Below are 24382 nucleotides of genomic sequence, written 5' to 3' on the forward strand. Positions count from 1 at the left end.
CCAGGTAATCTACTAGTTATTTGCTATTATACATTTATTCTCACATGTTTGATATAGGTATCTTATACTGTAATGGTGGGACCTTTTCACAGGGACAACACCGACAGACACATATGGGTCATGGTTGCTTGCAGCTCAATGAGGCAATGCTGAAAATTCTTATGAAATTTGCATTACACAAGTTAAGTCAATGCATTTCTATGGCACACAGCATAACACGTGCATGATGTTATGGGGTCACTTGCATAAGGTGTGTGACTATACCCTGTCACCTATGTGTCTCTAATGTGTCCAAGAGTATAGAGGGATTATGAGCAGAACATCATGGCTGTGTATTGAAAATCTCACTTGATGATGTTTAAAAAGAGAGAAGCTGTCTTTTGGTGACCATTTGTGACATTCTGGTATATTTAAGATTGTATCCTCCCTTGAATTCCACAAGGAGACCAAAGAGGCAATTTCTGTTGAAATGTGGCCTACACTGACAGCTGGTTATATGGATGGTTTGCTTTGAATGAAGCATGGAGCATTTTATCCATGACTCATTCAGGCAAATATGAGTATTTGTGTTTTTTCTGTGAAGCTCTAAGGTGTTGCTGTGGCTTAATTCAGTAGCAACTCTTTGGTCCTTAGTTGTATTGTAGCTCCTAGTTTCTTCCTGATATCAAGGGCCTCATCTACATCACCAGTTATCTGATACTACAAAATAAGCTCCCTTAAAAAACAAAGTGATCCCTGTGACTCCTTCAGACACATCTAAAAATATGCACTTGTAGAGCTTCCTTTCCCTCTCATCTCTAAATGTGTTGATTTGTTGTGTTATCTTGTTTGTTCTCAACCTGAGTCAGATGGTTTGCATATGTCTCAAACCTTCTAAAAACAGAGTTTTGGATACTGTGCAAATCCTGTGATGTATGGCTCAGGTGAATTGAGTGTTTGTGTATTCATGGTTTCAAGAGGGATCTGTTAAGATGACATACTGTGTTCTATCTCTATTCCTGGGTGAGTGAATTCCAGAAGTTACTATTCTTTAAATTCTTTGGGGTTAATTTTCAACAATGCTTTAATTGACTGTTTTTGTTATTGTTCCTACTATAGACCCCTCTAAAATATAAGAACCACTTGTAGTTCCAGGCCTTAATCCAACCAAAGTTTCTAGCAAATAGTATTTGACTGGTAAACATATTACACCTTTATTGGTCTATAGGTCTACTACTCATGACAGACTGTTCTTGATAGTCGAATCATTTTGATGTCCCAAAACATCTAACAAATGCTATATGTTTAAACTGAACCTTACAGCGAGGAAATGACTGTGTCCATAACAAAGTGTATCTTTCTCTTTAGGGTTTCTGTTTATCCCTGCCCCTGGTAAGATACATTTTTGTACTTGCTGAAAGCAGCCAACGACTTAGTTTAAATCTGTTGTGATTAAACAGTTGGTGTGTAGGTGGTGTGCAGTTGTAAGAACATTTGTATTGTATTCTCTTTCGCAGACCCCCATACCGTATACATTTTATTGAGTTTTATGCCTGCCGAGTATTTTGTCACCTGAACCTTTCTTTTACTTTAGGGTATCTGTCTGCCCTTGATGTTTTTCCCAGTGGTAAGATTTGATTAAATAAGTGTAGATTTACCTTTATCTTGTTTGAAATGAAAATCTAAATGTTTCTTCAATACATTTCTGTAGTTGCTGAAAGTAGTCAACAACTTTGTTTAAATCTGTTGTGTTTAAACAGTTGTTGTGTAGGTGGTGTTCAGTTGTAAGACAATGAAAAATTACTACATTTTACCAAAGTTCTGGCACAAAAAAAAGAAAGAAATATTTCTAGGGAATTGTTAAGAGAAGAGGAAAAGCTCATGATGGCCAGTGTCAGCCTTTTATAGTCTTGGCATAGCATTTGTCTTCATGTAGTACTTTTTACAAAGCAATATTTCATATGAATTTATATTAATCTATTGAATCTGGTCATTGTACCCAGGCAGCTGTGACGGCTACCTTAATATATCTGAACCACACCGTAACTTAGCCTACACCGAGATCCCTGTTAACACCGAAGATGATGCTGTTCTACAAAATAAATGGTGGCGCTTCGTTGGGATTGGAGGAGACCAAATTATCAGAAAATGTGTTGCAAATAATCTGGGAGGCACAAATTATCCCCTGTATCTGAACTTCGTCCCTCCCACATCTCAGTCTGAATCATCAACAGTGGGTAGTGCATGTTCATCTCGTTACCCAAATTCCGGGTACTGTTGTTATGTTGCAAACCAGATTGAAATGGTGCTCTGTCCAGGAGGATTCTATGTGTTTAAGCCCACTCAGCACAGCCACCGTTCCATGGCTTTTGTGATCTGTAAGTATTATAATACAATTACATTTGATGTAAAGCATAAATTGTAATAGGAGTATAAGAATGAATACAATCTATTTGAATTTAAAATTGAATAGTATAACAACAAGGGGTCAGGATGATTCATTGTATATTTGCCTCGAGGCTGACACAAAGTAATATACTAAGCTTTGAGACAGAGACATTTTAGAATGTGGATTTTTAGTTGTTCGTTATAATTACATTTGAAATGTGGCGTGTATCTCCAAAGTATAAAAAAAGGAGTTTAAAGGTGTCATGTGTAAAGGTGTAACCTGCTCTCTCTGTCCAGTTCACAGTAACTGCACTGAAGACTCCTGCGGTCCTTTAGCCCAGTGCACAGCTGAGGGAGGTTGTGTTTGTGTTTCGGGCTACAAAATTCCCCCAACCTACAAACCTACAAATGAGTCATATGGCTGCCAAGGTAAACTGAACTGTGAATTACCCCTCAATCATATATTTGGAGATCAGACCTAATTCAAATTCATGACTGGGAAATGGGGCAAAATGTGTTTCAAGATGTCCAGAGACAAGGAGTATTCATGATGACCTATAAGCACAAAGAAGACAGTCATAATATCAGTTTTGTCATAGTACAGTTTAAAATAACTGAGGGCTTGTCCTAATGATGAATAAACGAAATTGCAGTTAGATGTAGCAATTGTTTTAGCTGTTGATGACCTGTATTCACTCTTAACTCGTATCATTGTAATGTCTCGCTGTGGTGGTAGAACGCCTACTAGACTGTCCCAAGCAGACAGATATAGAGGTGGCAACCAGTACTGAGTAAAAACACGTGAGACATGACAGAAACATACAGTATCATGCTTTGATTTGAGAATCAAGAGTTTGCTGTATTTCTAATAACTATGATACAATTAAGGTGTTTTTAGCACTTTACTAGCAACTTGAATTGATTCTTCTGCCATTTTAACAGTGCAGCTGTAAATGTCATCTGGAAAGTAAGAGGCATGATTTAATCCTAACCTTTTCCTACAGACATAGATGAATGTGTGGATACCACTTCAGCATGTGGCTCTTATTCCAACTGCACCAACACACCTGGAAAATATAGCTGTGTTTGTCTGCAGGGATACACACCTAGCAACCCCTTGTTAGAGCCAAGCAACTCCAACGCCTGCCAAGGTACAGTTTAGAATGTACAGTATCTCCCTGAGAATCCAGATTGAAGTAACCTTGAATGAGAATTACTCTGACTGACTGACTGACTAACTGACTGACTAACACTCACTCACTCACTCTGTCCCTTACACACATGCAAACAAACCTGAATTGTCTTAAACCAGAACAAATATTCCTACTGTACAGTAAACACTGCCCACCTCTTTTTTTCTCATACAGATTTAGATGAGTGTTCCACTGGCATCTGTAGCACGAATGGAATGTGTACAAACAACATCGGGAGTTACATCTGTTCCTGCAATGATGGCTACAGCATCAACGAAAACATCACGGAATGTCTAGGTGTCTACATCGTTCTTACAGTCAGACAATGTTCAATGTTAAGTTTAAACTTGTACTTCATTGCTAATCACTGTCAACCAACCGTGTGCTGCTGATTCCATGTCCAACAATTCAAACGTTCTCTTCATTCTATCAAAGAACAGTGCAGTTGGGAGCTAAATGTTCTTCTCCACAGATGTTGATGAGTGTTTCAACTCAACCATCTGTGGCCCAGACTCCATCTGTACCAACACACCTGGAGCCTATAGCTGTGCCTGTCTACAGGGATACATACCTACCAACCTAGAAGCAGAACCAAGCCAGACCAACATCTGCCAAGGTACATGTCTCTTTAATGCTAGCTAACCAGTTTCCTTATTTAGTTTATTCTTCCATAAATGCTTGGTATATACAACAGATGGCAACTTTAATAAACTAGTCAATAATCTTGGTACCTAGGACATATTGAATGGCTGCCTATATCATTACTCAATATGTCCAACGTATCAGCAAACCTACATTCCCATTGGTAAGTGTACCTTATGTGTACTGATTGCTGTAGAGAAAATGGACGATTGAGCAGAATCTAGGTGCTGAAGTTACATGAATGAATACCGTTGGTGACTGTCATTTTTAGATAACTGATTACAAGACATCATTTTATATGATCGGTGCCTTGTATTTTACTCTTACAGACCTTGATGAGTGTGTGACAAACACCACCATCTGTGGTCCTGATGCCAACTGCACCAACTCTATTGGGGCATACACCTGTACCTGCAACTTTGGTTTCCGTGAGACCAACCCAGACTTTATATCTAGCATCTTGAACCCATGCCTAGGTTTGTAAACTATTACTGTGTGTGTCTTAATGTGTGTTTATTTTATTTTTTTGTGTCAGCAATACATTAAATCCTATATTTGATATATTTACTATTCGGCATGTTCCATATTGACTGGCGTGTATGTGTGTGTGTTTGTGTTCTTCTTCTGTAGACATAGATGAGTGTGGTGAGACCCCGGGCCTATGTGGTCAAGCTTCTGTGTGTGATAATGTTCCCGGAACCTTCTATTGTTCCTGTCAGGATGGTTACTTCCCCTCCACCGGACTCATGTGGGAGATGCACATTTCAGTGTGTCAGAGTGAGTGGTTGATGTTAACATAATCCTTGCCACCTCTAACTAACCACATACACAGTCATACATTAAATGAGTCTCAGTGAATGCCAAGAGGATACATGTTTTCATTTGAGTTTTGTGCTTTGCTAGCATTGCTGGCTTTGTGGTTCAGATGAAGGCCAATTGTACTGTGTTAGTGATATGTTTTTAACAATGTGTCGTACTCTTGGACTGTGAGTCCTTGACACATCTGTAAAGAGAATTCCTGCCCTCACATTTCCCTCCAAATGTTCCATTCACATCCAACAGGTGTTCAGGAAATTCTGGACCGTCTGAATCCGCCAGAGGTGAGTCTTTTTTTACGTTTGAACTTGTCTTGTTTTTAAATCATGTTTAGTATGGTTTACTAATGCATTTAACACTAATCCCATACTTGGATTTGGTTAGCTACAGTAGTGTTTCCTGGAATGTACACTGTGGCGAGGATGTTCAAATAAATACATTAAAATCCCATTGCAACCCTCTGTCGCCTGTTTTGAGTAATCACTCATTGGATTTGAATGGATAGGTCTAAGCTGTGTAAAGGGGAAAAAGTCTACCTATCCAGTTTTGTGACAGAAAAAAAAGGCTTGTCACTAATTAGAATGGAAGAGTGATAAAAAAACAAAAAAAACAAAAACAACAATCTGTATCTATGCCACAGGGCCAGACTAAGGAGACCTACTTCCTCAATAATATGGACCAAGAGCTGCAAAACAACTCTGACACCATCCTACAAGCCGGGGTCAGTCTTTGGAGTGTTCTACTGTAAATGTACTTGTAAATAGGTGATGACCTGAGGGCAGTCAAGCACTTTGACAGCAGACACAGCATCAGTGATGGCATACTCACTATGCTAATTGGTATCTAGGTGCAATACATTCTTGTTCCATTTTCACATATTCCTTTCTCATTGTTTTTCTCTCTGCAGACAGTGACTAACGGCTTCTCTGCTACCCTGGTATTGTCTACCATTGTCTACCTTTCTACCATCTCATCGTCATTTCATTGTATTACTGAAACGGCATCAAGGATTAGCTCATGTACTCGTTTGTTTGTTTCTCTGTATTATCCATCAATCCATTCATCCATCTATTCATCCATCTATTCATTCTCTTAGGAGGTGTCTGGAGTTAAGGATGACTCCAAGAAAAGTCGGACAGCGAGTGCATCTGTAAAAGCAAACACTGGCAGTTTGATCCTAGGGATCTCAGCGCGTCTGGTGTCTGCCTTGGTGGATCCAACCCAGAACCAGACCAACATAACACTAACGACAAACGAAATAGGTAGGACTTGGGTTACACACCAAACCTATAGATACTCATAAGGGTGGGACACTGATCATATTGTCCTTGCATGTGGGGTGTCAGATATCAGTCTTCAAGCTGTTGGGCCTGAAACTGAAGGAGGGGATAACACAACTCTCTCAGCCAAGGGAAACACCATGATGATCAACCTGCAGGCTGTAGCCCAAAACAACAACGGTAAAATAAAGAGGAGCATGCACAGTACTGTATGATTAAGTGATTATCATGGCATGGTATAGAGTGGGAAGTATATTCACATCTACATTCATTCTATGGTGTGTGTGTGTGATTAATTTGGCAGGGTCAGCGGCAGCAGTCTTCATGACCATCAACAGGATGGAGAGTCTCCTGAGTCACAGCTTCTTTGAGACTGAGAACCAGACAGAGATGTACTCTGATGTCATCACTGCCACCCTGCCAAAAACGAATAAAACACAGCTTTCCCAGCCTGTCAACTTCACCATCCAACACAAGAGGGTGCTGTCTCTATCTCCATTCATCCATCACTCCATCACTCCATCCCTCCATCCATCCACCAATCGCCCCAATCCACTGTACATGCATATCCTCCCTCCACCCTATGTCACAACTTGTCTATATATTTTTGTCTCAGAGGTTGTCTGAGTCAGACTTGGTGACCTGTGTATACTGGGAGAAGAAGAGTGTAGAGAAAGAGGGAATTGCTGGAGGAGAGGAGGTGAAAATGTTCTGGTCAGTGGAGGGCTGCTGGGTCGCATTCTCTGATGAGAACTACACAGTGTGTAGCTGCTCTCATCTCTCCACCTTTGCCCTCATCCTGCAAACTGGGAAGGTACGTGTAAGTGTGTAAGAGAGAGAGAGAGAGAGAGAGAGAGAGAGAGAGAGAGAGAGAGAGAGAGAGAGAGAGAGAGAGAGAGAGAGAGAGAGAGAGAGAGAGAGAGAGAGAGAGAGAGAGAGAGAGAGAGAGAGAGAGAGAATATAGTAAAACAAGGAAAAAAAAATTGTGCTCTTCACAAGTTCAAGTGTTATTTTTAGAGGGGTTATGGTTAAAATGAGTGTTACGGTTAGATTTACATCAAGGGTTGGGAGTTAGGAGTTACTTAGGAGTTACTGATAGTTTTAGGGTTAGGAGCCTGGGTTAGGTTTAGGGTTCAGGTTCAATTTTTAGGTGAATCTTATGATTAAGGTTAAGGGTTAGGTGAAACAACATTCTCAATAGGTGTGTGTGTGTGTGTTTAGTAGACCAAAAGCTTTAACTGAGTGCACATGTGTATTCTGCTTCAACCAAATGTATCTGTGCATCTATTTAGGTGGCCGTGGAAGATCCGTTTATAGAGTGGGTGAACAAAGTCTGTGTGTGTATTGGCCTGGTCTTTCTTGCTCTGGCCATCCTGACCTTCCTACTGTGCAGCTGGAACCCCAAGATCAACAACACAGCCCGCCTTCACCTCTGTATCTGTCTCTTCCTGACCCATCTGCTGCTGCTGTTGGACAAGGCCTATGTTGATTCCAAGGTCTGGCATTGTCTTTTGGACAAGAAACTAATTAACTAATTAAATATGCATCGAAGAGTTACTTGTCCGTAGAAGTGTGAATCAAAAAATAGTTGAGCTGTGTGCGTGTGTGTGCATCATGAGTCTGCTTTTGAGTCAATAAGAGAGCTCTAAGTTGACTGTACTTTGTCCCTAGCTGATCTGCAAGGCCATGGCCGGGCTTCTGCACTTCCTGGTGGTGGCCAGCTTTGTGTGGATGCTGCTGGAGGCCCTACAGCTCTACCTGCTGGTCAGGATGCTCTCCAGGGTACAGGTCATCCAAAGGGACGGCCTTCCCAGGCCATACCTCTACCTTATTGGCTATGGCGTTCCAACAGTGATAGTCGGCGTGTCTGCATGGGTCAATTCTGGTGGATATGGCACTCCTACAAAGTTAGTCGTAATTATGAAAAAACATGCATCTAGTTTTACTGTGAGCATCTGGTGTAACAAAGACATTTGAAGTACAATAGACACTCTCATATGTGTGAAGTTGTCCCGTCTGTCTTCTGGTTAACAGTAGAGGCATTTGTTGTTTAACGTGGACAAACCATTTGTGGACAAACAGGTGCTGGCTGTCAAATCAGAAGTATTTTTCATGGGCTTTGACTGGACCAGTGATTGCTGTCCTTGCTGTGAGTGTTTCAACACCATCAAGATGCATACACACTTACATACACACACACACACACTCACACACTTTACTTTTTGCTTTCAGATGAACTGGATCTTGTTTTGTGTTACACTCTGGAGTTTACGACCCACTTTGGTCAGCATGAGGAGCGATGTCTCCCAGTCCAAAGACACCAGGTGCGTGTAGTCTCTGTCTGTCTCAAAGACCAAACGTATAAAACAGTATTTTCTGTTGATGTACAGTGTGCTCTCCCTCGCTCTCTCTCTACCAGACTGATAGTCTTCAAGATTTTGGCCCAGTTTATCATATTGGGCTGTACCTGGATCCTGGGCTTCTACCAGACCAGCACATTCTCCCAGTACCTCTTCATCCTCCTTAACTCGCAGCAGGGCACCTTCCTCTACATCGTCCACTGTCTTTTCAACAAAGAGGTACTTCTCTTCGCACCCATTTCTAACCATTAACTGGGGTCCGGGGACGTTTATCCTCAAAAATAACTAGAATACCCATGTCTACACAGCAGATACATTTAATATCAGATCGGAGGGAGGGAGGAAAGCTCCGTCATTAGAGTTGGGCCCCTTTAAGCCTGCGAGTAGGATATGTGTGGAGATGAAGATGGTTCTGTGGTGTACCCTGCAGGTCCGAGAGCAGTACTACAGGTTCATCACATGCTCATCCGGCTCAGCCAGCATCCGTGGTTCTGTGGTAAGATCCTAATGCTTCCTACTACAGCGCACCACCATGCTGTCATTGCTTGGTAGATTTCCAGATGTACAACCATCAACAAGTAATAACATTAATACAACACTGCATCTTAGTAGCTAGAAGCTGCTGGCTATCCATGGGACTGACATGATTCTCAGGGCTAGAGTGAATATTATAAAGTTCAGGTAACCCCTCCCAACTATGACAAACAAAAACCTGACTACATTAAACTAATTTATATGTGTGTCAATGCAGAAAGAAACACCCTCAACCTCCGAAGACTTGGACAAGACAGGGGAAAAGAAAGACACAGCAAAGGACTAAAGCCATAGAAGATGAGATCAAGAGAGACTTGCATGTTTGATATATTTACCCTTGCTTTAGTGTAATCTATGTACGTGCATGTATTTGCTTAACTGAAATGTGTTTATATTTTAACAGCAAATACATAAATTGTGTCACACTGCAGTAGAATATTTTGTAGATGTATGGTCTGTCTGAAAGTTTTGTACCATAATTATGTTTTTTTTTTGTGCAAAAGACATCTTATGTGGATGACAATCATGACATTGTCAGGTATGTGGACCAGGGGAAAGTCACACCTCCACATGCAGCAATATCACCAATGCATGTCTGCTAAATTAATAAATGTATCATAATCAATGATGGGGAATTTCCCAGATCTATTTATCCTCTTCAACTCGGCCTATAACTGGCCACTGTAACCACTAGGAAGTGTATTAGCATGGCATTATCTTCTTTATTGACAATTACAAGTCTCAGGCAGAAATATTTTACAGGTTGCAACATATTTTCAACCAGTTAATATATCTAATACTTGGCTTCCTCAATGTATTGATTATTTTATTAACATAACATTTGCATAGGATAGATGACCTGAAGCAAAGGTTGATTGTTAAAGAAATCTAGATTTGCTATCCTTATCTTTAACTTCTTGTCTTATCCACTGTTACTAAGTAACATTATTTTTTTATAACAGAATTGTGGAGCCAATAGGAAAATGCAAGTGCTTTGGCCCAGTACTGATTAGAATGCAATGGATATCCATGCCCACATATGTGACCCAAGTTCTCTCTCTCTGGTGTCTCAGAGCAGTGATAGAAGCTCACAAGATACAGTTGTGCAATGTCACCTGAATTGTTGAATCTCATTATTCATTTATGCTGACGAAACCCCCTAGAAATATTGTCGCAGTTAGAAATGAGCCTCATCTACATTTGTTCTCAAATGTTTGGATTGAATTCTACTTGACACCATGATGACATACTTTATAAATTAATTGAAAGGATTATTAATCCCATGGTCTCCCATGGTCTGCCACTGACCTGTAAAGTAGTGTGCAAAATATGGACTTTGCGTATCCCTCTCCCAGCAAAATCAGATCACGTTGTAACCATATGGTTACTGAGGCATATGACCTCTGCTTGGTGTACAAATGATGAAATTAATGTAATATTTCTGTCAAGTTATTCCTGCTATGAATTGAGCCCGTTTAATACCATGGCCAATCTCAGAGCATAAGACAGCTCCACTCAATCAATACAGTTGCTAAATCATTGTGTTATAATACTAGTACTGATTGAAACTTGTTAAATGTGTAAATGCTGTTATTTTTGACCTCTTAACATGAACATACAGGTATAGCCAAGTTCAAGATAGCCACGACTAAACGAAAGTAATGTAGTCAAAAATAATCATGGTATGTCTTCAGATAAACAAACATTACATGAAAATGTCCTAGTGCATTTATTTCCTTAAATACGTTTTATTTCTTTAAGAATAACTGGGGAAAGCATTAGCAATCTCTGTACAATTGTTTCATTGTTTTCCTTGGGTTTGCTCAAAAACTTGAATGATGAAATTGGGCTAGGAAATATAATGCTGCCGCTTAGTGCACTTAAAACCCAAAAGAATATGAATAGTCCATAGGCATCCTTCAGTTTGCTTTTTCAAATATGCAATATCAAGTTCCTTAGATTTCCTCATTTTCCATGTTCATGTGTTCCTCTTGTAGATCCCAGTTTTTCAATGTCAATTATGGAGGCACATTAAAAATACTGCCACTTTCCAAGGACTGTGTCTTTGATTGCATCAACAAACTGTATAGGGACCCAGTAGACCCAATACTGAGAGGCTTCTGTTGGACCCAGCTGGAACGCCTAAGCAAGTGGGGCATACAGTACACTTAGTGAATGCATAACATACAGATTTGGAAATTAATTCCAAGTCTACAAAACAGTTCAACCAAATACAGAATCCATACCACTTCATGACCTACTGCAAGAAATTAGATGTAATATTCCCTGCTATATATTTGACCTAGACCCTAAGCCATTGTAAACATATGGTTCACAATATACGGTACCATGTATAATTTATTCCCGTTCAAATGTTTACAAAAATCTGATTCAACTGTTTAAGTTTTACTCAAGAACAGCTTGAGAATGCATTACCATCATGTGATAGTCTTCATGGCCTTCAATTGGTTCAGTCACCACATTTTTTATGGAGCCCATTGGGACTTTCTCTGTCCTCTCTGTAGGAGACAAACAACAATAAGAAGTGCTTGACAAGAACCCCTTTTCTGCAGGGCAAAGCAAGGCATTATCTCACCCTTAGTTCCAATCCACAGCTGATCTTGTTCCAGTTTGAAGGTGAGTCGAACTTTTCCACCGGTTTTGTTGTACATTCCAGCTAAAGGCACTGTTGGTAAGCGTTCCTGTTTAACAAATGAAAGATCTCTTGCTGGTCATTAGTGGACGAACAAGGGAATGATTCACAGCGACTGCTCTCCTAGCTTCTCCTCAGTCTGCGATACAGTGGGGTGGTGTCAGCTGAAACATTTGCGGTCAAAATACTAACTGAACACCAGACAAAACATATATATATATATATAGTGTATATATATTTATTTTTTTAACTTCATGATTTACACTTACCTTTGTTCCTTTTACTGATGGCATTATGTCTTCTGGTTTACCTTTGTCCAACACCTTTCTGTGTTGCTAGGGGGGATTTTTTTAAATCATCGTTAGATCATTGTTGTTTTGTTAAATACAACCTAAACCTTGCACCGGATATCCTAATACAAACAAGCTAATTTCTACCCAGCCATTCAAGTAGGCTCATTTACATAGCAATATGTAAGACACCAGTCTTACCTTTTGCCGACACAAAGGTTCTTTTTTGTTTTCTTCTGCTTTAACTTCCTGTTGCATTACCTCTTTTGGGGTGTTGACAGCTAGTACATCATTTATTGTAGACCCAACCACCATAATTTTTGCACCATTTGTAACTTTGATTTCTCTTAGCGTCTTATCCTCAGGGAGCAATCCCTTGTACATCACTTTCTGCATGGCAGGTGGAAGACCTGTAAACAAGTAAGCAGACTTTGAATGAGCTACTACTGTCTTCTACTGTTTGAAAAAAGTTGTAACTAGCTGATCTTACTCTTACCAGTGAGTGAATGGATCCTCTCTTTAAGTTTGGCACCAGTGCCATCCAAAGGAATTTTCAGGTCATACTTATTCTTGTTCCAAATTATCTTTAGATCCACCATCTCCTTCCCATCATCTGTGTCATCTCCATTGCTAACAGTTGGGTCCTGAGTTGAATTGTTTTCCCCATCTGCTTGAGACATGTGATCAGACTCTACAGCATCACCTCGGTCAACATAATCACACAGTGGTTCTGGCTCTTTAAGCTTGGCTTCCGTTTCCATTGTTATCTCTTCACTCCCTATAAAAAAGGATCACACACTTCATGTCATTTTAAATTGAACATTATTTGCCGTTACCCATTCCATTCTTCTAAGGTAAACAATGTTAGCTGTAGCTGAAATTGGACAAATCCATTCCAATCTCGGCAAGTCAAGGTCCTGACACCTGTTCAGAAATGGCCAAACAGTCAGTTCAATCTGTTGGAAGTTGCATTTGATAATGGCTATCTAGCTGTCAAAATAGGTAGCCTAGCAAGTTAGCTGGCTGCTGCTGTTTAGCTTGCTAACCCACACTGGGAATAGCCATGAATTTGTCAGCGATTATAGCAAACACTGTCAACGCTAACTAGCCAACAGCAGCTAACATTGCATCTAGGTACTGTTAGTTGTAGTGTATTGGTCCAGTATTTATGGACAAAATGCCAACTACTGTAACCATAGATACAGTATATGTAACATCAAAAACAAAATCGAAAGGACCCGCTAGTAGGTTACTAGCAGCGGACCGCATTATGGCTGACTAACGTTGCTAGCTAAGCTAAGCTAGTTGCAACGACCAAACAATACATGATATTACAGTAACATTTGTAAAAATCGTATTGACAAGTGCAATTTTAGTCAGTAGCATTTGCAAGCCAATTAAACACAACGCCTAATCCCTTGTACAAAAGGGAAAAAACACAGGAAATGTAGTTGGGACGGCATGAAACTAAATTTTCTTGATACCCACCATCCTGGGTCGCCATGATGATTGTGTACAATATGAACAGTGTCTGTGGCTGCTGCTGGAAACATCGATTTAGCTACTGGGCTTCCATACTTGTACGCGATTGTTAAATCAAAGTTGCCAATCGTTTAGGTTGCCTGGGTGGTACCACGGTGTACAGGGTTCGCAAACAAAACATTTAAAGATTTTATTATAAATCACGTATAGGATTTGTACTTGACTTTAAATTAGTTTGAGAATAATACTGTAAAATGAGAATTATTCTTGAATCCTTTGTTGATGTGAAATTACAGCCAGATGTTAGGACCAATCAAGGTCGTGGCTTACACCACTCGCTACATATAGAACAATATAGTATATCCCACGCTGACCATTTTTACAACCACTAGCTATATGTTAAATGCCTGTTACAAGCATATAGGCCTACTACCGTGTCAATAGTCTGTAGTCTTAATTGAGACACATTTCTGTGAGAATCGACCTGCAACGAGACTAGTCATTGTCCGTCTGAACCTAAACTAACTGCCCTTATGACAACTTCGTTGGCTATTTAACTGATGTCACATGGCTGCTCAACTCTGCCCAATGTCCAAGAAGTTTGAGGCTGCTGGATGTTAATCAATTTCGAATCGAGCTAGTCTACTATCAGTAAGATCTGCGTATGAGAGCAATAGACGAGTTCATGGCCACACCACCACAATTCAACAGTATAGCCAGGACGTCCAAAGAGCAAGTATTGTAGAAGACGAGTTACATTATCAAGCTGCCCGCGCTTGAATCTCGTGTATAGGGGGAACTTCGTTTAGCAAAGGTGGCACAGGATTTAATTTTTCTCAACTCCTTGTAACTAGTTGCCGTGGGAATGTCTCATTCGTGCAACAGGTGTTACATAGGGAAACATTGTATGATTTCCTAATTAGCTATCGATAACGAGCTACGTCGTAAAGCCAGACAGAGCGTTGCTGCAAGTATGGCAGACCTGAGAACATTCAACGTTGTGATTCTTGGTGTTGGATTTTTGTTAATTTTTACAGCATTTACAACGTGTGGAAACATTGAAGTAAGTGTACAAACAGTATTTGTGTGACTTAATAAACATCAGATGCATGTGCGTAAAATCTATTACTCTCTTCCGGAGATTGAGGCTAGATTTGCATCTATTCAGGTAACCCTAGTTAGGAGTTTGATTTATAACCAAAACGAAGTGCATTAAACTTATTTGGGATTGGAGCCTAAATAAAGACCCACTGAGTCTTACATTTTATTTTCCAATGCAATTCAATCTCACATGATGCTGAAGATGAGGCTGTCAGTGGGGCATTGTAACAAGTCAGGCGCATCTCGTGCTTCTAATTTGCTCCATAAATTATCATGCCAGACGAATGAATGAGATACATTCATGTATTTTAAGGTAATGCCACCTAATTTAGCAGTACACTATCGGAAAACGTGACAATGTAACAACTTTATTTTATTTTTTTAAAGCAAACCCTCATTAAGAGCTTGGATAATGGTAGTTTCACTGGAAGTGGGTACGACAGGTAAGTTGTATTGTGTTACCACTATTATTTTAACACAATCCATATGAGTATAATTGAATTTATTGCACACCGAAAACATGACGGCATGTTATGACACGTGTATTTTCCAATAAAGCCTGGGAATCATCTATGGAGTGTTTTCCTTCTCAAATTTACTTGCTCCAACCGTTGTTGCTGTAATTGGACCACAGATTACCATGTTTTTCAGTGGAATTCTGTACAGGTGAGTATCAAGAAATTGTAAAAATACTATTTGGGGTTTGATATGTCAGAGGTACTGTATTTTAATATCCTTTTTTCCCTCCTAGTGGTTACATAGCCGCATTCATCACTCCATCTGTATGGTCCTTTTATTTAACTTCAGTATTAATCGGCATTGGCGCAGCCAGTAAGTCCATTTGTCCTGAGACTTCTTTCCCCGGTCAATTTGTCCTAATGTTTTTTATACTGTCATGACATATTTCATTGCATGATAACATTAAGAGCCTGCATTGTGAGTTTAAGTATCAGACAAAAATGAAGGACTATCGAGCTAATCTAATGAGTGTCTCCATTTGAACCAATCATTGTCTGTTGTCAATAACATCCCTGAGATGTTTCTCATGTTTTGTCAGTGCTTTGGACAGCTCAGGGGCACTTCCTTGTGGAGAACTCTGATGCTGCCACTATTAATAGGAACACAGGGATGTTTTGGGCTCTTCTACAGTGCAGGTATGTAATGTGGTAGATTGAACACTTGGTACACTGACTATACTGTATATGGAACAGACATGACAAGTCATGTTGAACCTGCATGTTTCATAACATGGGTTAGTATGTACTTTCATATGCTTTTTCAACATAACATGTTGAAAAGGTTAAACCGAATCCTCAGTATGAATGCTGTCCAGTTGACTAAAAGATTTTGATTCACGTGTTCATAAATCAGAGAACCCAGATTGAGCCAGGAGAGGACAAATGAAAACTGACAAGCAACGCAGTGGTTCCTATAACATGAGCATTCCACCTACATTGACTGCTTTAATTCTACAGATGTGTTGGGATATTCAAATGTAGTACTCAATTTGGATAATGGATTCTTTGATTTTGTATAATTTCTTTTATAATTGTTTTTCTCTTTCAGCATGTTGTTTGGAAATCTATACATTTATTTTGAGTGGAATGGAAGTACAGACATTTCAGGTAATGATTCTGGAAATAATTTCTGTGACTTGTTTCAAGTACACCTTTTACTGTTTTTCCAACTTAATCTTTGTTCCTTTCAGACAGGAGCAGAAAGATGATCTTCACAGCTCTGCTGATCACATCTGTAGTAGGAACACTTAGTTTCCTAGTACTGAGGAAGACTCTTCCTTCAGAAGAGATACTTTCTGAGGAGGAGGGGCAGTCTTTGCTTCCAACTCGCATGATGTAAGTAAAGATATTTTTGCTAACACTCATTTTGTACACTTGACATTCAGTTGTTGCATTTCAGATATTTTAGATGCTCACCAAATGTCAGTTAATCACAACTTGGATTTCTCCTTTCCATACATTTAAAGGGAGTTATTTTGCTTTTTGCAAATAGATTTTTCTTGTGTTTTTCTTTGTAGGTATAAGCAAAGGGCAAGCTCGGCTGTAAAGGATGCAAAATCAGAATTCCGTAAGTTCGTTAGGTCCTTTGACTTATCAAACCTATGTATTTTTGTATTCCCTGATCACTGTCTTTTGCTCATTTTTATGTTTTATTTATTTAAAGAAACAATTATACAACTGCTTAAAACCAAAACAATATTGCTCCTGAGCTGCTGTATGGCATACAGTGGTAAGTATGGTATTCTGTTCATGTTTATCTGTTGAAATCCTCCTTACATTAAAATGTTTTAGTAACAGCCTTCCCTTTTCTAGGCCTTGAGCTATCCTTTTACAGTGGGGTATATGGGACATGTATTGGAGCAACAGCCGAGTTTGGAGAAGCATCTAAAGGGTTAATTGGCATCTCTGGCATTGTAGTGGGAGTTGGAGAAATAGTTGGTAAGTTTACAGTTAATGCCTTCAATTTATTTATTTTTCAAATCACATTGGTACAACAAGAATTGCTTTGCTGTGTTTGACTCAATGTAATGTTTCAACCAGGTGGAGGTTTATTTGGGCTAATATGTAAGAACAACCGCTTCAGACGCACATCTGTTGTCTTCTTGGGAATGGTCGTCCATTTTGTTGCCTTCTACTTGATCTTCCTCAACATCCCAGAAGATGCCCCTATTGTGTTAAAAACCAACACACAGCACAAACCATATCTCACACCAAGGTAGTGCTTTTAAAACTGGTCAATAATATAACTGACATGATAGACTTCAAACGTAATTATTTTTTTCCTGTGTCCTAGTGTATCAATTGCCCTGCTGTGCAGTTTCTTGTTGGGTCTTGGCGACAGTTGTTTCAACACTCAGTTATACAGCATCTTGGGGCGTGTGTATGCTGAGCAAAGTGCACCTGCCTTTGCCATCTTTAAATTTATTCAGGTAATTATAAAAGAAAACAATACAGTGCCCTGACAATTATACCAATGGTACCTGATGAGTTCATTTGAAAGCTCTAAATATACAGTAGATGTACCTGGTACTTGTGTTTACCAGGCCATGGGTTTTGCATGTAGTCATTTGTTACTAGACATCAAAAGTGCATCCATACTTAATTCTTGTATTTTTATAAAATATCCAATACCACATACTTTTATTTTTGTTTAGTCCATCTTTGCAGCGATCGCCTTCTTCTACAGTGGCTATCTACTTCTGACATGGCAGCTGCTACTAATGGTGATCTTGGGCTTTACTGGAACACTCTGCTTCTTTATGGTGGAGAGAATGCAAAATTTCTCTGTTGATCTGCAAGAATACTAGCAGAATTGTCATCACAATTTCACTACTGACAGTTAAGTATAGTAAAACGGTAATTTCCTGTTTAACACTAACGATGCCTGACATTTTCTGTTTTAGCGTTTAACTTACATTTTTATTCTGCACACAATACACTAAGTTGTACCTTGCTCTTATTTATGTATATTAATGTAGACTTCTCTTTACATGCACACAACCTTTGCTGTCACTCTCTCAGGGTTGATGTATAAGATTTTCTTACACTTGCAAAAGTGTTATTCATCAAACATATCATAATTCCTCAAGAAACTTTTATTAATATAAATCAATATCAGCTTATTGATAAAATGTTTGACAAGTGGCAGTCACCAAAGATTTCACAGGAATTACTTCTTGAATGTGTATTTATCAATTGTACAGTTGTGTGTGTGATGAAACCATTTTATAATTGTTAAGAAGAATACACCAGCGCTTACAATCCTTCACGTACCCATTGTCTTGCAATGCAATGCAACCACTACTTTGTGACTTATTTGGAAATCTTTTTGAGCTTTGATACAATCAATTTTTTTTAATGTAGAAGTAGTTACAACAATGTATAAATTAGAATTTATAGCTAATAATTTTTATAAATATCCTGTCAGTAATACCCACAAATCATTTTGTCTCTACCTTTTATAAATAAAGCTATTTACAAAAGTATAGTACACTTTAATATCTTTGTCTTCAGTTTTTCAGGAAAATTGCATTTTGACCTGAATTTTTTAGGCACTAAATTAAGATTGTATTTTCTGTACCAGACAAAATCACATTTTGACCAGAGGATGGTGGTAAGACCTGGTGTCCTGGTTTGACAACTGTACTGTAATCGGTGACAAGATGGTGGATTTAGAACATGGGGGGGGGGGTTGATATTCGAAATACTATTTCAGGTGTTGCAAAAATTGGAGTGTGTAGTCTGTTTACATAAAGCAATAGGCTACCCAATCTCCACACATTTGCATATATTACTTGAGCAATGCAATTTGGTGCCCTAGGCAAGATTTTAGACGATGCACCTTGCATCGCAGCCAATTCCCCCACCATTCCATGTTCATTTCACACAGAAACAGCTGAGCAAAATGATTGCCTGACAACAAAAAATTACATCTATTTTGACTGCTGCAGTATTGAAAAACGTACCTACTGCTGCAGTCCGCAGGGGGGCGGTCGATCATTTGATAGCTGGTCAGAACAATAGAATAAGACGAATAAAAGCGGGTTCGAGTTAAGCTAGATGGGTAAGCGTTGCTGTCTTTTCCAATACAGGAGGTATGTTGTATGAAGCCACTTTACAATATCAAGAGGCTATATTATTAACTAGGGATGTCCAAAACATGACTAGTTATGAGTGGAATTTATGCTAGCTACCAGCATTTCATACGCAGCTGATTTTATCGCGGTAGAACTTAAGTTACCTAGACTCTAGCCTCGAGTAGCTAACTCCAGAAAATGTTCTCTGGTTAGTTCTAGCTACTTCTACATGACTAGACAACGGTACACATTTTCTTGACGAATCCGTTTGCTAATGAATACAAAGCATATCAAACAATACCATCCAACACTTCTTTAGTACGGCTTCTTGTCCTTTTGTCTGTCTTTCTTGTTTTAAGGTTTAAGCAATGGCTCGACCAATGGGAGACAGCCATCGAAGATTCTTGCAAACATTGATGGTCGATGGAATTATTGATGGTCCCCGAGCAAGAGCTCTTCACAGGCACTGTTGTGAGACCCACGGTGGTAAGAAGAACACAGCACCTTTATAATTGGAGCAAAGACAAAACTGTGTTATTAAACAGTAACCAGCTGCCATTTTTCATCCAGCACATTATGCCCACGATAAACTAGACGAATTCATTGATGTCATCAATGCTCAACTGCAGCCCATGTTCATGCAGATCAGAAAAGGGATGTCTGAAGAAGATGGTCTCACACATTATGCCTTGGTGAGACTGTAAAGCAGAAGAAAGCAAGATGCCCTGTCCAGTATGGATCTCACTTGAATAATATTGTGTGACTAAGAATTTCCAATATTAAGGAGCCATTGTTTCCCTCCAGGTGAACATGGCTGAGACGGATGTCACCAGGATGTCATCAGATTACGCAGACAATGAACTGGAGTTATTCAGAAAAACTGTAAATTGTCAATTTACTTCTATATTCAGCTGTTTATCATAACCCCTTGACATATTGACAAAGTCATTTTGTAGAGGTGGGCCTAATCCAAACAATACTAAAACAATACAAATTAAGAAACATGACACTCGGTGTGCACAATGTCTTTTGGTATTTGTTTTCCCCATCCTAGCACTGTTGTTTGGATGTACATGACCTTGATGCTTATGTACCAAGATTGTCTAGGGATATTCAGTTGCCAAAAGAGTTGACATAAGTTTATGTCCACGTGCTTTAATTGAATGGTGCCCCTGAACTGTTTCAGATGGATCTGATTGTGGAATCTGATAACGGAACCGCATCATCCACAGACGTCCTTAATTCTGCTGACAGCCTTCAGACTAAGAAGCTAAAGAAGAAAGAGACAGAACATGTGTTGGCCAGGCTTGTCCAGGAGAAGTGGCTGAACGAGGTACCATTTTAAAATAGGAAATGAATACAATAATATGGTGATTTTATTTAGTTACAGAAGTCAGAGGACTGTAATTCTACCCTTACATACTCTGCTCTTCAGAAACATGGCGAATATTCTCTATCAACCCGTTGCATTATGGAGATGGATACATACATTCGGATGATGTACATGGACCAAGTCAAAGTCTGCCATATCTGTCACAATATTGCCTTACAGGTAAATAAGGGTAACCTCAGCTAATTAGACAAACTTGTCATGCCTGGTATGAAAATAATGTGAGTCTTAGTGCTGAATGCTATTGCGATTAAGAGATTCATTGACATGTTTCTTTAATTCTGCAGTGCCAAACGTGTGATAATCCGTCTTGTGGGGTCAAAATCCATAACCCATGCGTTGCCAGGTACTTCAAAGGCAGGACTGATCCTCGATGTCCTGCCTGTGAGGATTTTTGGCCACACGAGATTCCAGGTAAAAATTTACACTGAACCTAGTGTATGTTACAATGTTGTACAGTTCCTAAGGAGATACTGTTAATGCTACATGCATGGGTAACTCAGGTTTAATAATTACATACTCCAGTCCATATGCATTATACTGTAGTTCTCAGAAAATGACACCTCTCCCCCTTCCTCTCAGAGGTTAGCAGATCCCAATCCCAGCCCTCTCAGAGTCCATCTGCCAAGGAGAACACAGCACCAACTCATTCAAAGAGATCCAGAAGATAAAATGGCAGTGTACCTAACGCTAATCTGACAAAACATTTTATCTGTGTTTATGGAAGGACCAATGTAATGTTTCTATTGTTGGTTGAATTTGACTTATTTATAAAGTTGGTTTTAAATGGTTCATGGCGATCATATTTGTAAGAGCAGTAGCTGTAATGTCAGTTCATGGAACTCGATTATCAAAATCTTGTTAAATTACTTTCAGAGGGTTTTAATTCTTATGTGAACCATTTCATTTTCAGTTTTAATGTAAAGCTGTGTTTACATCATTTGTACCTGTGGTTCATTAGGTTGTTAAATTAGAAAACTTTTCCCTATTTGAATAAATTATGGAAATTAGCCATCATCTCAGACAGTATCTGCAGGGATAATTTGGAAACACATAATTAAATATGCTAATTTGATGAAGCATACGCCATTAAATTAAATGGGTAACAACTCTGAATATTTTACATGCAGGAATACATTTGTATACAGTTTAAAGCTCTTTCATACAGACGCAGTGCTTGTGTAACAGCTTCACATATTCTATGGAAATCACCAATATAAAAGTAAAAGGATATTCATAAAACTATTTTATAATATTTTTATTGACATTTTATGTGTACAATTAATTGTACACATATTGTACGGTGTACAACACATTGTACAGTCCTCTGAAATCAAATCAAATACTTCACAATGCAGCAATAAACACCTTTTGTTGATTTTCAAGTTAATGTATTGTCATGCTTTGGTTCATGACCACCAGAAGCTCACAGAGAAGCTAAGCTCCAGAGATCGCACATAGTGCCAGTACTTGACCGGTATGAACAGGACATCTCCAGGCTGCAGAATACACTCTAGATAGGGAGTTTTGGAAAACTCTGGAAACTGCCTCATGTCTGGATTCTCAACGTCTACCTACAACAAAGATTGTAGATTGTTATTGCAAAAGTATTGTTGATGCATGACATATGTCTTGTATAATATATGTATAAAACTATATTTCTCTAGTTCTGCTTCAGAGATGAGATCTATGCTTCATTTAGAGGATACTAGTATACTATGTGACAGTACTGGTGGCTAGTTTATTGAAATGAATTAAGATTTTTGACTTGCCTGACTGGTGTTGTGCAGGAGCGGTGACACGTGAGGATAGAGCTTATCTGTGTGCTCTGGTGAGTAGAGACGTATGTACTTTCTTCCAACCACCTTAACCCAAAAAGTAAATTTGTCATAAACACACCATGCACACCTTGTCCTGAGTGAAAGACTGCTGGCCCCATATTCACATACAAATGTTGTCACCTGAGCCAAAAAATTCTGTTGTGGATCTTGGTGTAGGGGGGACACTGTGCCCCCTGGCCCAAACCAGGCATTTATGGTGATGTCATCTTCATCTCCCTCACCAAGGGAACAGTAGTCAGGTATACGGATGTCTTTTTTTAACTCCGGGACCTCAAGGCGGGTGCATAAAGCATAGGAAATTATAGTGTTTGATTCATTATTTACTTGACTCCAGTCAATATTAGTGTATTCAGAGGAATAACTTGCTCAATGGGTTAATGCTCCTATCTGTAAGATTAAATAGATGGTGTGTTGAGCACTAACCTGCTCAAATAACTGATGCTGAGCAAGATATCCCAATCCTTTACCATCATCCTACAAGAGTATAAAACAGTGAGATAGTAATAGTGAATTGTACCTATAGCTTTAATTAATTTACCTTTACATTACGTTTGTTTTTAACTTACTTTTACAAGAATATATTGATCAATAAATTGATTGACTGTAAGAAGTTTCTGTGACCACTCCTCGTCAGTATATCTTGAGCCCACTTCAACAGGTACAGTTCGACAACCGGCAACTGTTTGCAGGTACTCTATACTTTGTAGAAAAGCACAAAGTTACATTTTGAGTATGTACTCCAATATCCTCTTAAACTTTGTTTCATAATGCTGCTAAAATGTCTCTCAACATTCTTCTATGATGGTTAATCTACATAAGACCTAAATGGCTTATGAAGTAGTAGGTGCATGTAAAAAACATACCTCCAAGGTTGATCTTTGAAGGCTGGCCAGTGATCTATAGTCCCTTCTAGTACAACAGGTGTTTGGGGAAGCAGGTAACTTGTATTGAAACTCTCTAAAGATGGACAGTGTCTCCTTGGAACGGCCATTGTCGGTTTGACCAATGGCATGGAGAGGCATTCGGACTTCATTTTCTGTTGAAAAGAAAGAATCTTTATATTCAGAAAAATGTTATGTCCTCAGAGTAAAACATGTATGGGACTAGCATTCATGGAATACATTTTACCTTGGTAATAACCTGTTTACTTAGATCTTCCTCTATGAAGTGTCTCTTCCTTGCTTCATTTTGTAAAATGTTTACAAAGCGTTGTAAAATATTGTCCAGAATAGCTGATCCCATTAGTAGGCCCATATCGCAGGTCCTAATGGCCTCCTGTATAATGGTATGACATGGATCCTCAAGGCACAGGGATGCGACTTTAAACAAACAGCCATATGAATACACATGCCTCCACTCTTTAGCTACATCACGCCAGGTTCCTGTGTTCAGCTTTTCCCATGTAAAGTCCAGAATGATCTGAGCATTTTGTCCACTGAGAGAGCCTTTAGTTCCACTGTATAGTTGCTGTCTGGATCTCTTCAGCAAGTCCACAACACTGGACTCCACTTTGTCACTAAATTCCAGAGGAAAATCAGCTTCACTTTGAGGCAAAGCAGAAATGATAGTTGACCTCAGCTCAGCCATCAAAGTGTGCTTAGTATCTTTAGTTAGCTACAAACGTTCTGTGGAAAATATATAACGTGATTATACAGTAGACACATAAAAGGAGGTGCAGACAGTGAGACAGTCAAGTTTTAGGCTCGACTAAGTAGGCCTACATTGTATGAAGATCTGCAGTTTTTCTGTACTAGCAGGAAACAGATGATATTTTGTTCAGAGAGAGGCCAACATGTATTATAACACAGAAGGAGCTATAATGATTGCACAAAAACGACA

At 39.1% G+C, this 24382-nt stretch overlaps 5 protein-coding genes across 8 annotated transcripts; 3 read left to right on the forward strand and 2 right to left on the reverse strand.

The window, feature by feature from the left end:
- Positions 1 to 971: 971 nt before the first annotated feature.
- LOC136941255 (adhesion G protein-coupled receptor E1-like) lies at positions 972 to 9504 on the forward strand. Its single transcript, XM_067233707.1, has 24 exons — positions 972 to 1002; positions 1348 to 1371; positions 1574 to 1606; positions 1983 to 2357; positions 2665 to 2796; positions 3372 to 3518; positions 3735 to 3857; positions 4033 to 4176; positions 4532 to 4678; positions 4833 to 4979; positions 5265 to 5302; positions 5659 to 5739; positions 5926 to 5955; positions 6115 to 6280; positions 6365 to 6478; positions 6603 to 6778; positions 6915 to 7112; positions 7591 to 7794; positions 7970 to 8205; positions 8381 to 8447; positions 8531 to 8622; positions 8718 to 8877; positions 9089 to 9154; positions 9410 to 9504. Exons 1-24 carry the CDS (start codon positions 972 to 974, stop codon positions 9476 to 9478), a joined length of 3000 nt encoding a protein of 999 aa, XP_067089808.1. The 3' UTR covers positions 9479 to 9504.
- Positions 9505 to 10904: 1400 nt separating this feature from the next.
- On the reverse strand, positions 10905 to 13670 carry ubfd1 (ubiquitin family domain containing 1). The gene is made up of 7 exons (XM_067232808.1): positions 13624 to 13670; positions 12632 to 12913; positions 12337 to 12545; positions 12115 to 12180; positions 11789 to 11894; positions 11629 to 11711; positions 10905 to 11334 (listed from the first exon to the last, which is right to left on the reverse strand). The coding sequence occupies exons 1-7, from the start codon at positions 13637 to 13639 to the stop codon at positions 11224 to 11226; spliced, it is 873 nt and encodes a 290-aa protein (XP_067088909.1). The 5' UTR covers positions 13640 to 13670; the 3' UTR covers positions 10905 to 11223.
- Positions 13671 to 14217: 547 nt separating this feature from the next.
- Positions 14218 to 18708, forward strand: LOC136940509 (UNC93-like protein MFSD11). 2 transcript variants are annotated; one of them, XM_067232693.1, is made up of 13 exons: positions 14218 to 14680; positions 15106 to 15161; positions 15277 to 15384; positions 15470 to 15549; positions 15776 to 15872; positions 16285 to 16343; positions 16427 to 16571; positions 16754 to 16803; positions 16900 to 16965; positions 17049 to 17174; positions 17277 to 17451; positions 17530 to 17665; positions 17891 to 18708. In XM_067232693.1, exons 1-13 carry the CDS (start codon positions 14591 to 14593, stop codon positions 18041 to 18043), a joined length of 1341 nt encoding a protein of 446 aa, XP_067088794.1. In that variant the 5' UTR covers positions 14218 to 14590; the 3' UTR covers positions 18044 to 18708. The 2 variants fall into 2 exon arrangements, with proteins under 2 accessions (XP_067088794.1, XP_067088795.1); XM_067232694.1 differs by lacking the exon at positions 16900 to 16965.
- A 553-nt stretch (positions 18709 to 19261) lies between these two features.
- On the forward strand, positions 19262 to 21494 carry nsmce1 (NSE1 homolog, SMC5-SMC6 complex component). Of its 2 annotated transcripts, none has more exons than XM_067233575.1 (8): positions 19262 to 19330; positions 19672 to 19798; positions 19883 to 20004; positions 20117 to 20194; positions 20499 to 20645; positions 20748 to 20864; positions 20990 to 21116; positions 21285 to 21494. In XM_067233575.1, exons 2-8 carry the CDS (start codon positions 19681 to 19683, stop codon positions 21371 to 21373), a joined length of 798 nt encoding a protein of 265 aa, XP_067089676.1. In that variant the 5' UTR covers positions 19262 to 19330; positions 19672 to 19680; the 3' UTR covers positions 21374 to 21494. The 2 variants fall into 2 exon arrangements, with proteins under 2 accessions (XP_067089676.1, XP_067089677.1); XM_067233576.1 differs by having other exon boundaries at positions 19957 to 20004.
- An 88-nt stretch (positions 21495 to 21582) lies between these two features.
- On the reverse strand, positions 21583 to 24145 carry kdm8 (lysine (K)-specific demethylase 8). 2 transcript variants are annotated; one of them, XM_067233573.1, is made up of 7 exons: positions 23672 to 24145; positions 23407 to 23579; positions 23110 to 23242; positions 22967 to 23017; positions 22664 to 22813; positions 22475 to 22567; positions 21583 to 22276 (listed from the first exon to the last, which is right to left on the reverse strand). In XM_067233573.1, the coding sequence occupies exons 1-7, from the start codon at positions 24128 to 24130 to the stop codon at positions 22112 to 22114; spliced, it is 1224 nt and encodes a 407-aa protein (XP_067089674.1). In that variant the 5' UTR covers positions 24131 to 24145; the 3' UTR covers positions 21583 to 22111. The 2 variants fall into 2 exon arrangements, with proteins under 2 accessions (XP_067089674.1, XP_067089675.1); XM_067233574.1 differs by having other exon boundaries at positions 21583 to 22272; positions 22471 to 22567.
- Between the last annotated feature and the right edge of the window lie 237 nt (positions 24146 to 24382).

This window comes from Osmerus mordax, chromosome 3 (genome assembly GCF_038355195.1).
Source record: "Osmerus mordax isolate fOsmMor3 chromosome 3, fOsmMor3.pri, whole genome shotgun sequence".
Taxonomy (NCBI): domain Eukaryota; kingdom Metazoa; phylum Chordata; class Actinopteri; order Osmeriformes; family Osmeridae; genus Osmerus; species Osmerus mordax.

What these genes read in the sequence shown, in the direction of transcription:
- LOC136940509 (XM_067232693.1), top strand. Translation starts at nt 14,591, where the DNA reads ATGGCAGACCTGAGAACATTCAACGTTGTGATTCTTGGTGTTGGATTT. An exon ending in ACTGGAAGTGGGTACGACAG is followed by an intron (nt 15,162 to 15,276) that starts GTAAGTTGTATT and finishes TTTCCAATAAAG; the next exon opens with CCTGGGAATCATCTATGGAG. An exon ending in TTGCTTCCAACTCGCATGAT is followed by an intron (nt 16,572 to 16,753) that starts GTAAGTAAAGAT and finishes TTTTCTTTGTAG; the next exon opens with GTATAAGCAAAGGGCAAGCT.
- LOC136941255 (XM_067233707.1), top strand. Translation starts at nt 972, where the DNA reads ATGACATACTGTGTTCTATCTCTATTCCTGG. An exon ending in AGGCCTATGTTGATTCCAAG is followed by an intron (nt 7,795 to 7,969) that starts GTCTGGCATTGT and finishes CTTTGTCCCTAG; the next exon opens with CTGATCTGCAAGGCCATGGC. An exon ending in CCAGCATCCGTGGTTCTGTG is followed by an intron (nt 9,155 to 9,409) that starts GTAAGATCCTAA and finishes GTGTCAATGCAG; the next exon opens with AAAGAAACACCCTCAACCTC.
- kdm8 (XM_067233573.1), bottom strand. Translation starts at nt 24,130, where the DNA reads ATGGCTGAGCTGAGGTCAACTATCATTTCTGCTTTGCCTCAAAGTGAA. An exon ending in AGCATCAGTTATTTGAGCAG is followed by an intron (nt 22,814 to 22,966) that starts GTTAGTGCTCAA and finishes ACCCGCCTTGAG; the next exon opens with GTCCCGGAGTTAAAAAAAGA. An exon ending in AACAGAATTTTTTGGCTCAG is followed by an intron (nt 22,568 to 22,663) that starts GTGACAACATTT and finishes TTTTGGGTTAAG; the next exon opens with GTGGTTGGAAGAAAGTACAT.
- ubfd1 (XM_067232808.1), bottom strand. An exon ending in GAGGATCCATTCACTCACTG is followed by an intron (nt 12,546 to 12,631) that starts GTAAGAGTAAGA and finishes ACTTGTTTACAG; the next exon opens with GTCTTCCACCTGCCATGCAG. An exon ending in AACCTTTGTGTCGGCAAAAG is followed by an intron (nt 12,181 to 12,336) that starts GTAAGACTGGTG and finishes AATCCCCCCTAG; the next exon opens with CAACACAGAAAGGTGTTGGA.
- nsmce1 (XM_067233575.1), top strand. Translation starts at nt 19,681, where the DNA reads ATGGCTCGACCAATGGGAGACAGCCATCGAAGATTCTTGCAAACATTG. An exon ending in GTCTCACACATTATGCCTTG is followed by an intron (nt 20,005 to 20,116) that starts GTGAGACTGTAA and finishes GTTTCCCTCCAG; the next exon opens with GTGAACATGGCTGAGACGGA. An exon ending in TGGAGTTATTCAGAAAAACT is followed by an intron (nt 20,195 to 20,498) that starts GTAAATTGTCAA and finishes GAACTGTTTCAG; the next exon opens with ATGGATCTGATTGTGGAATC.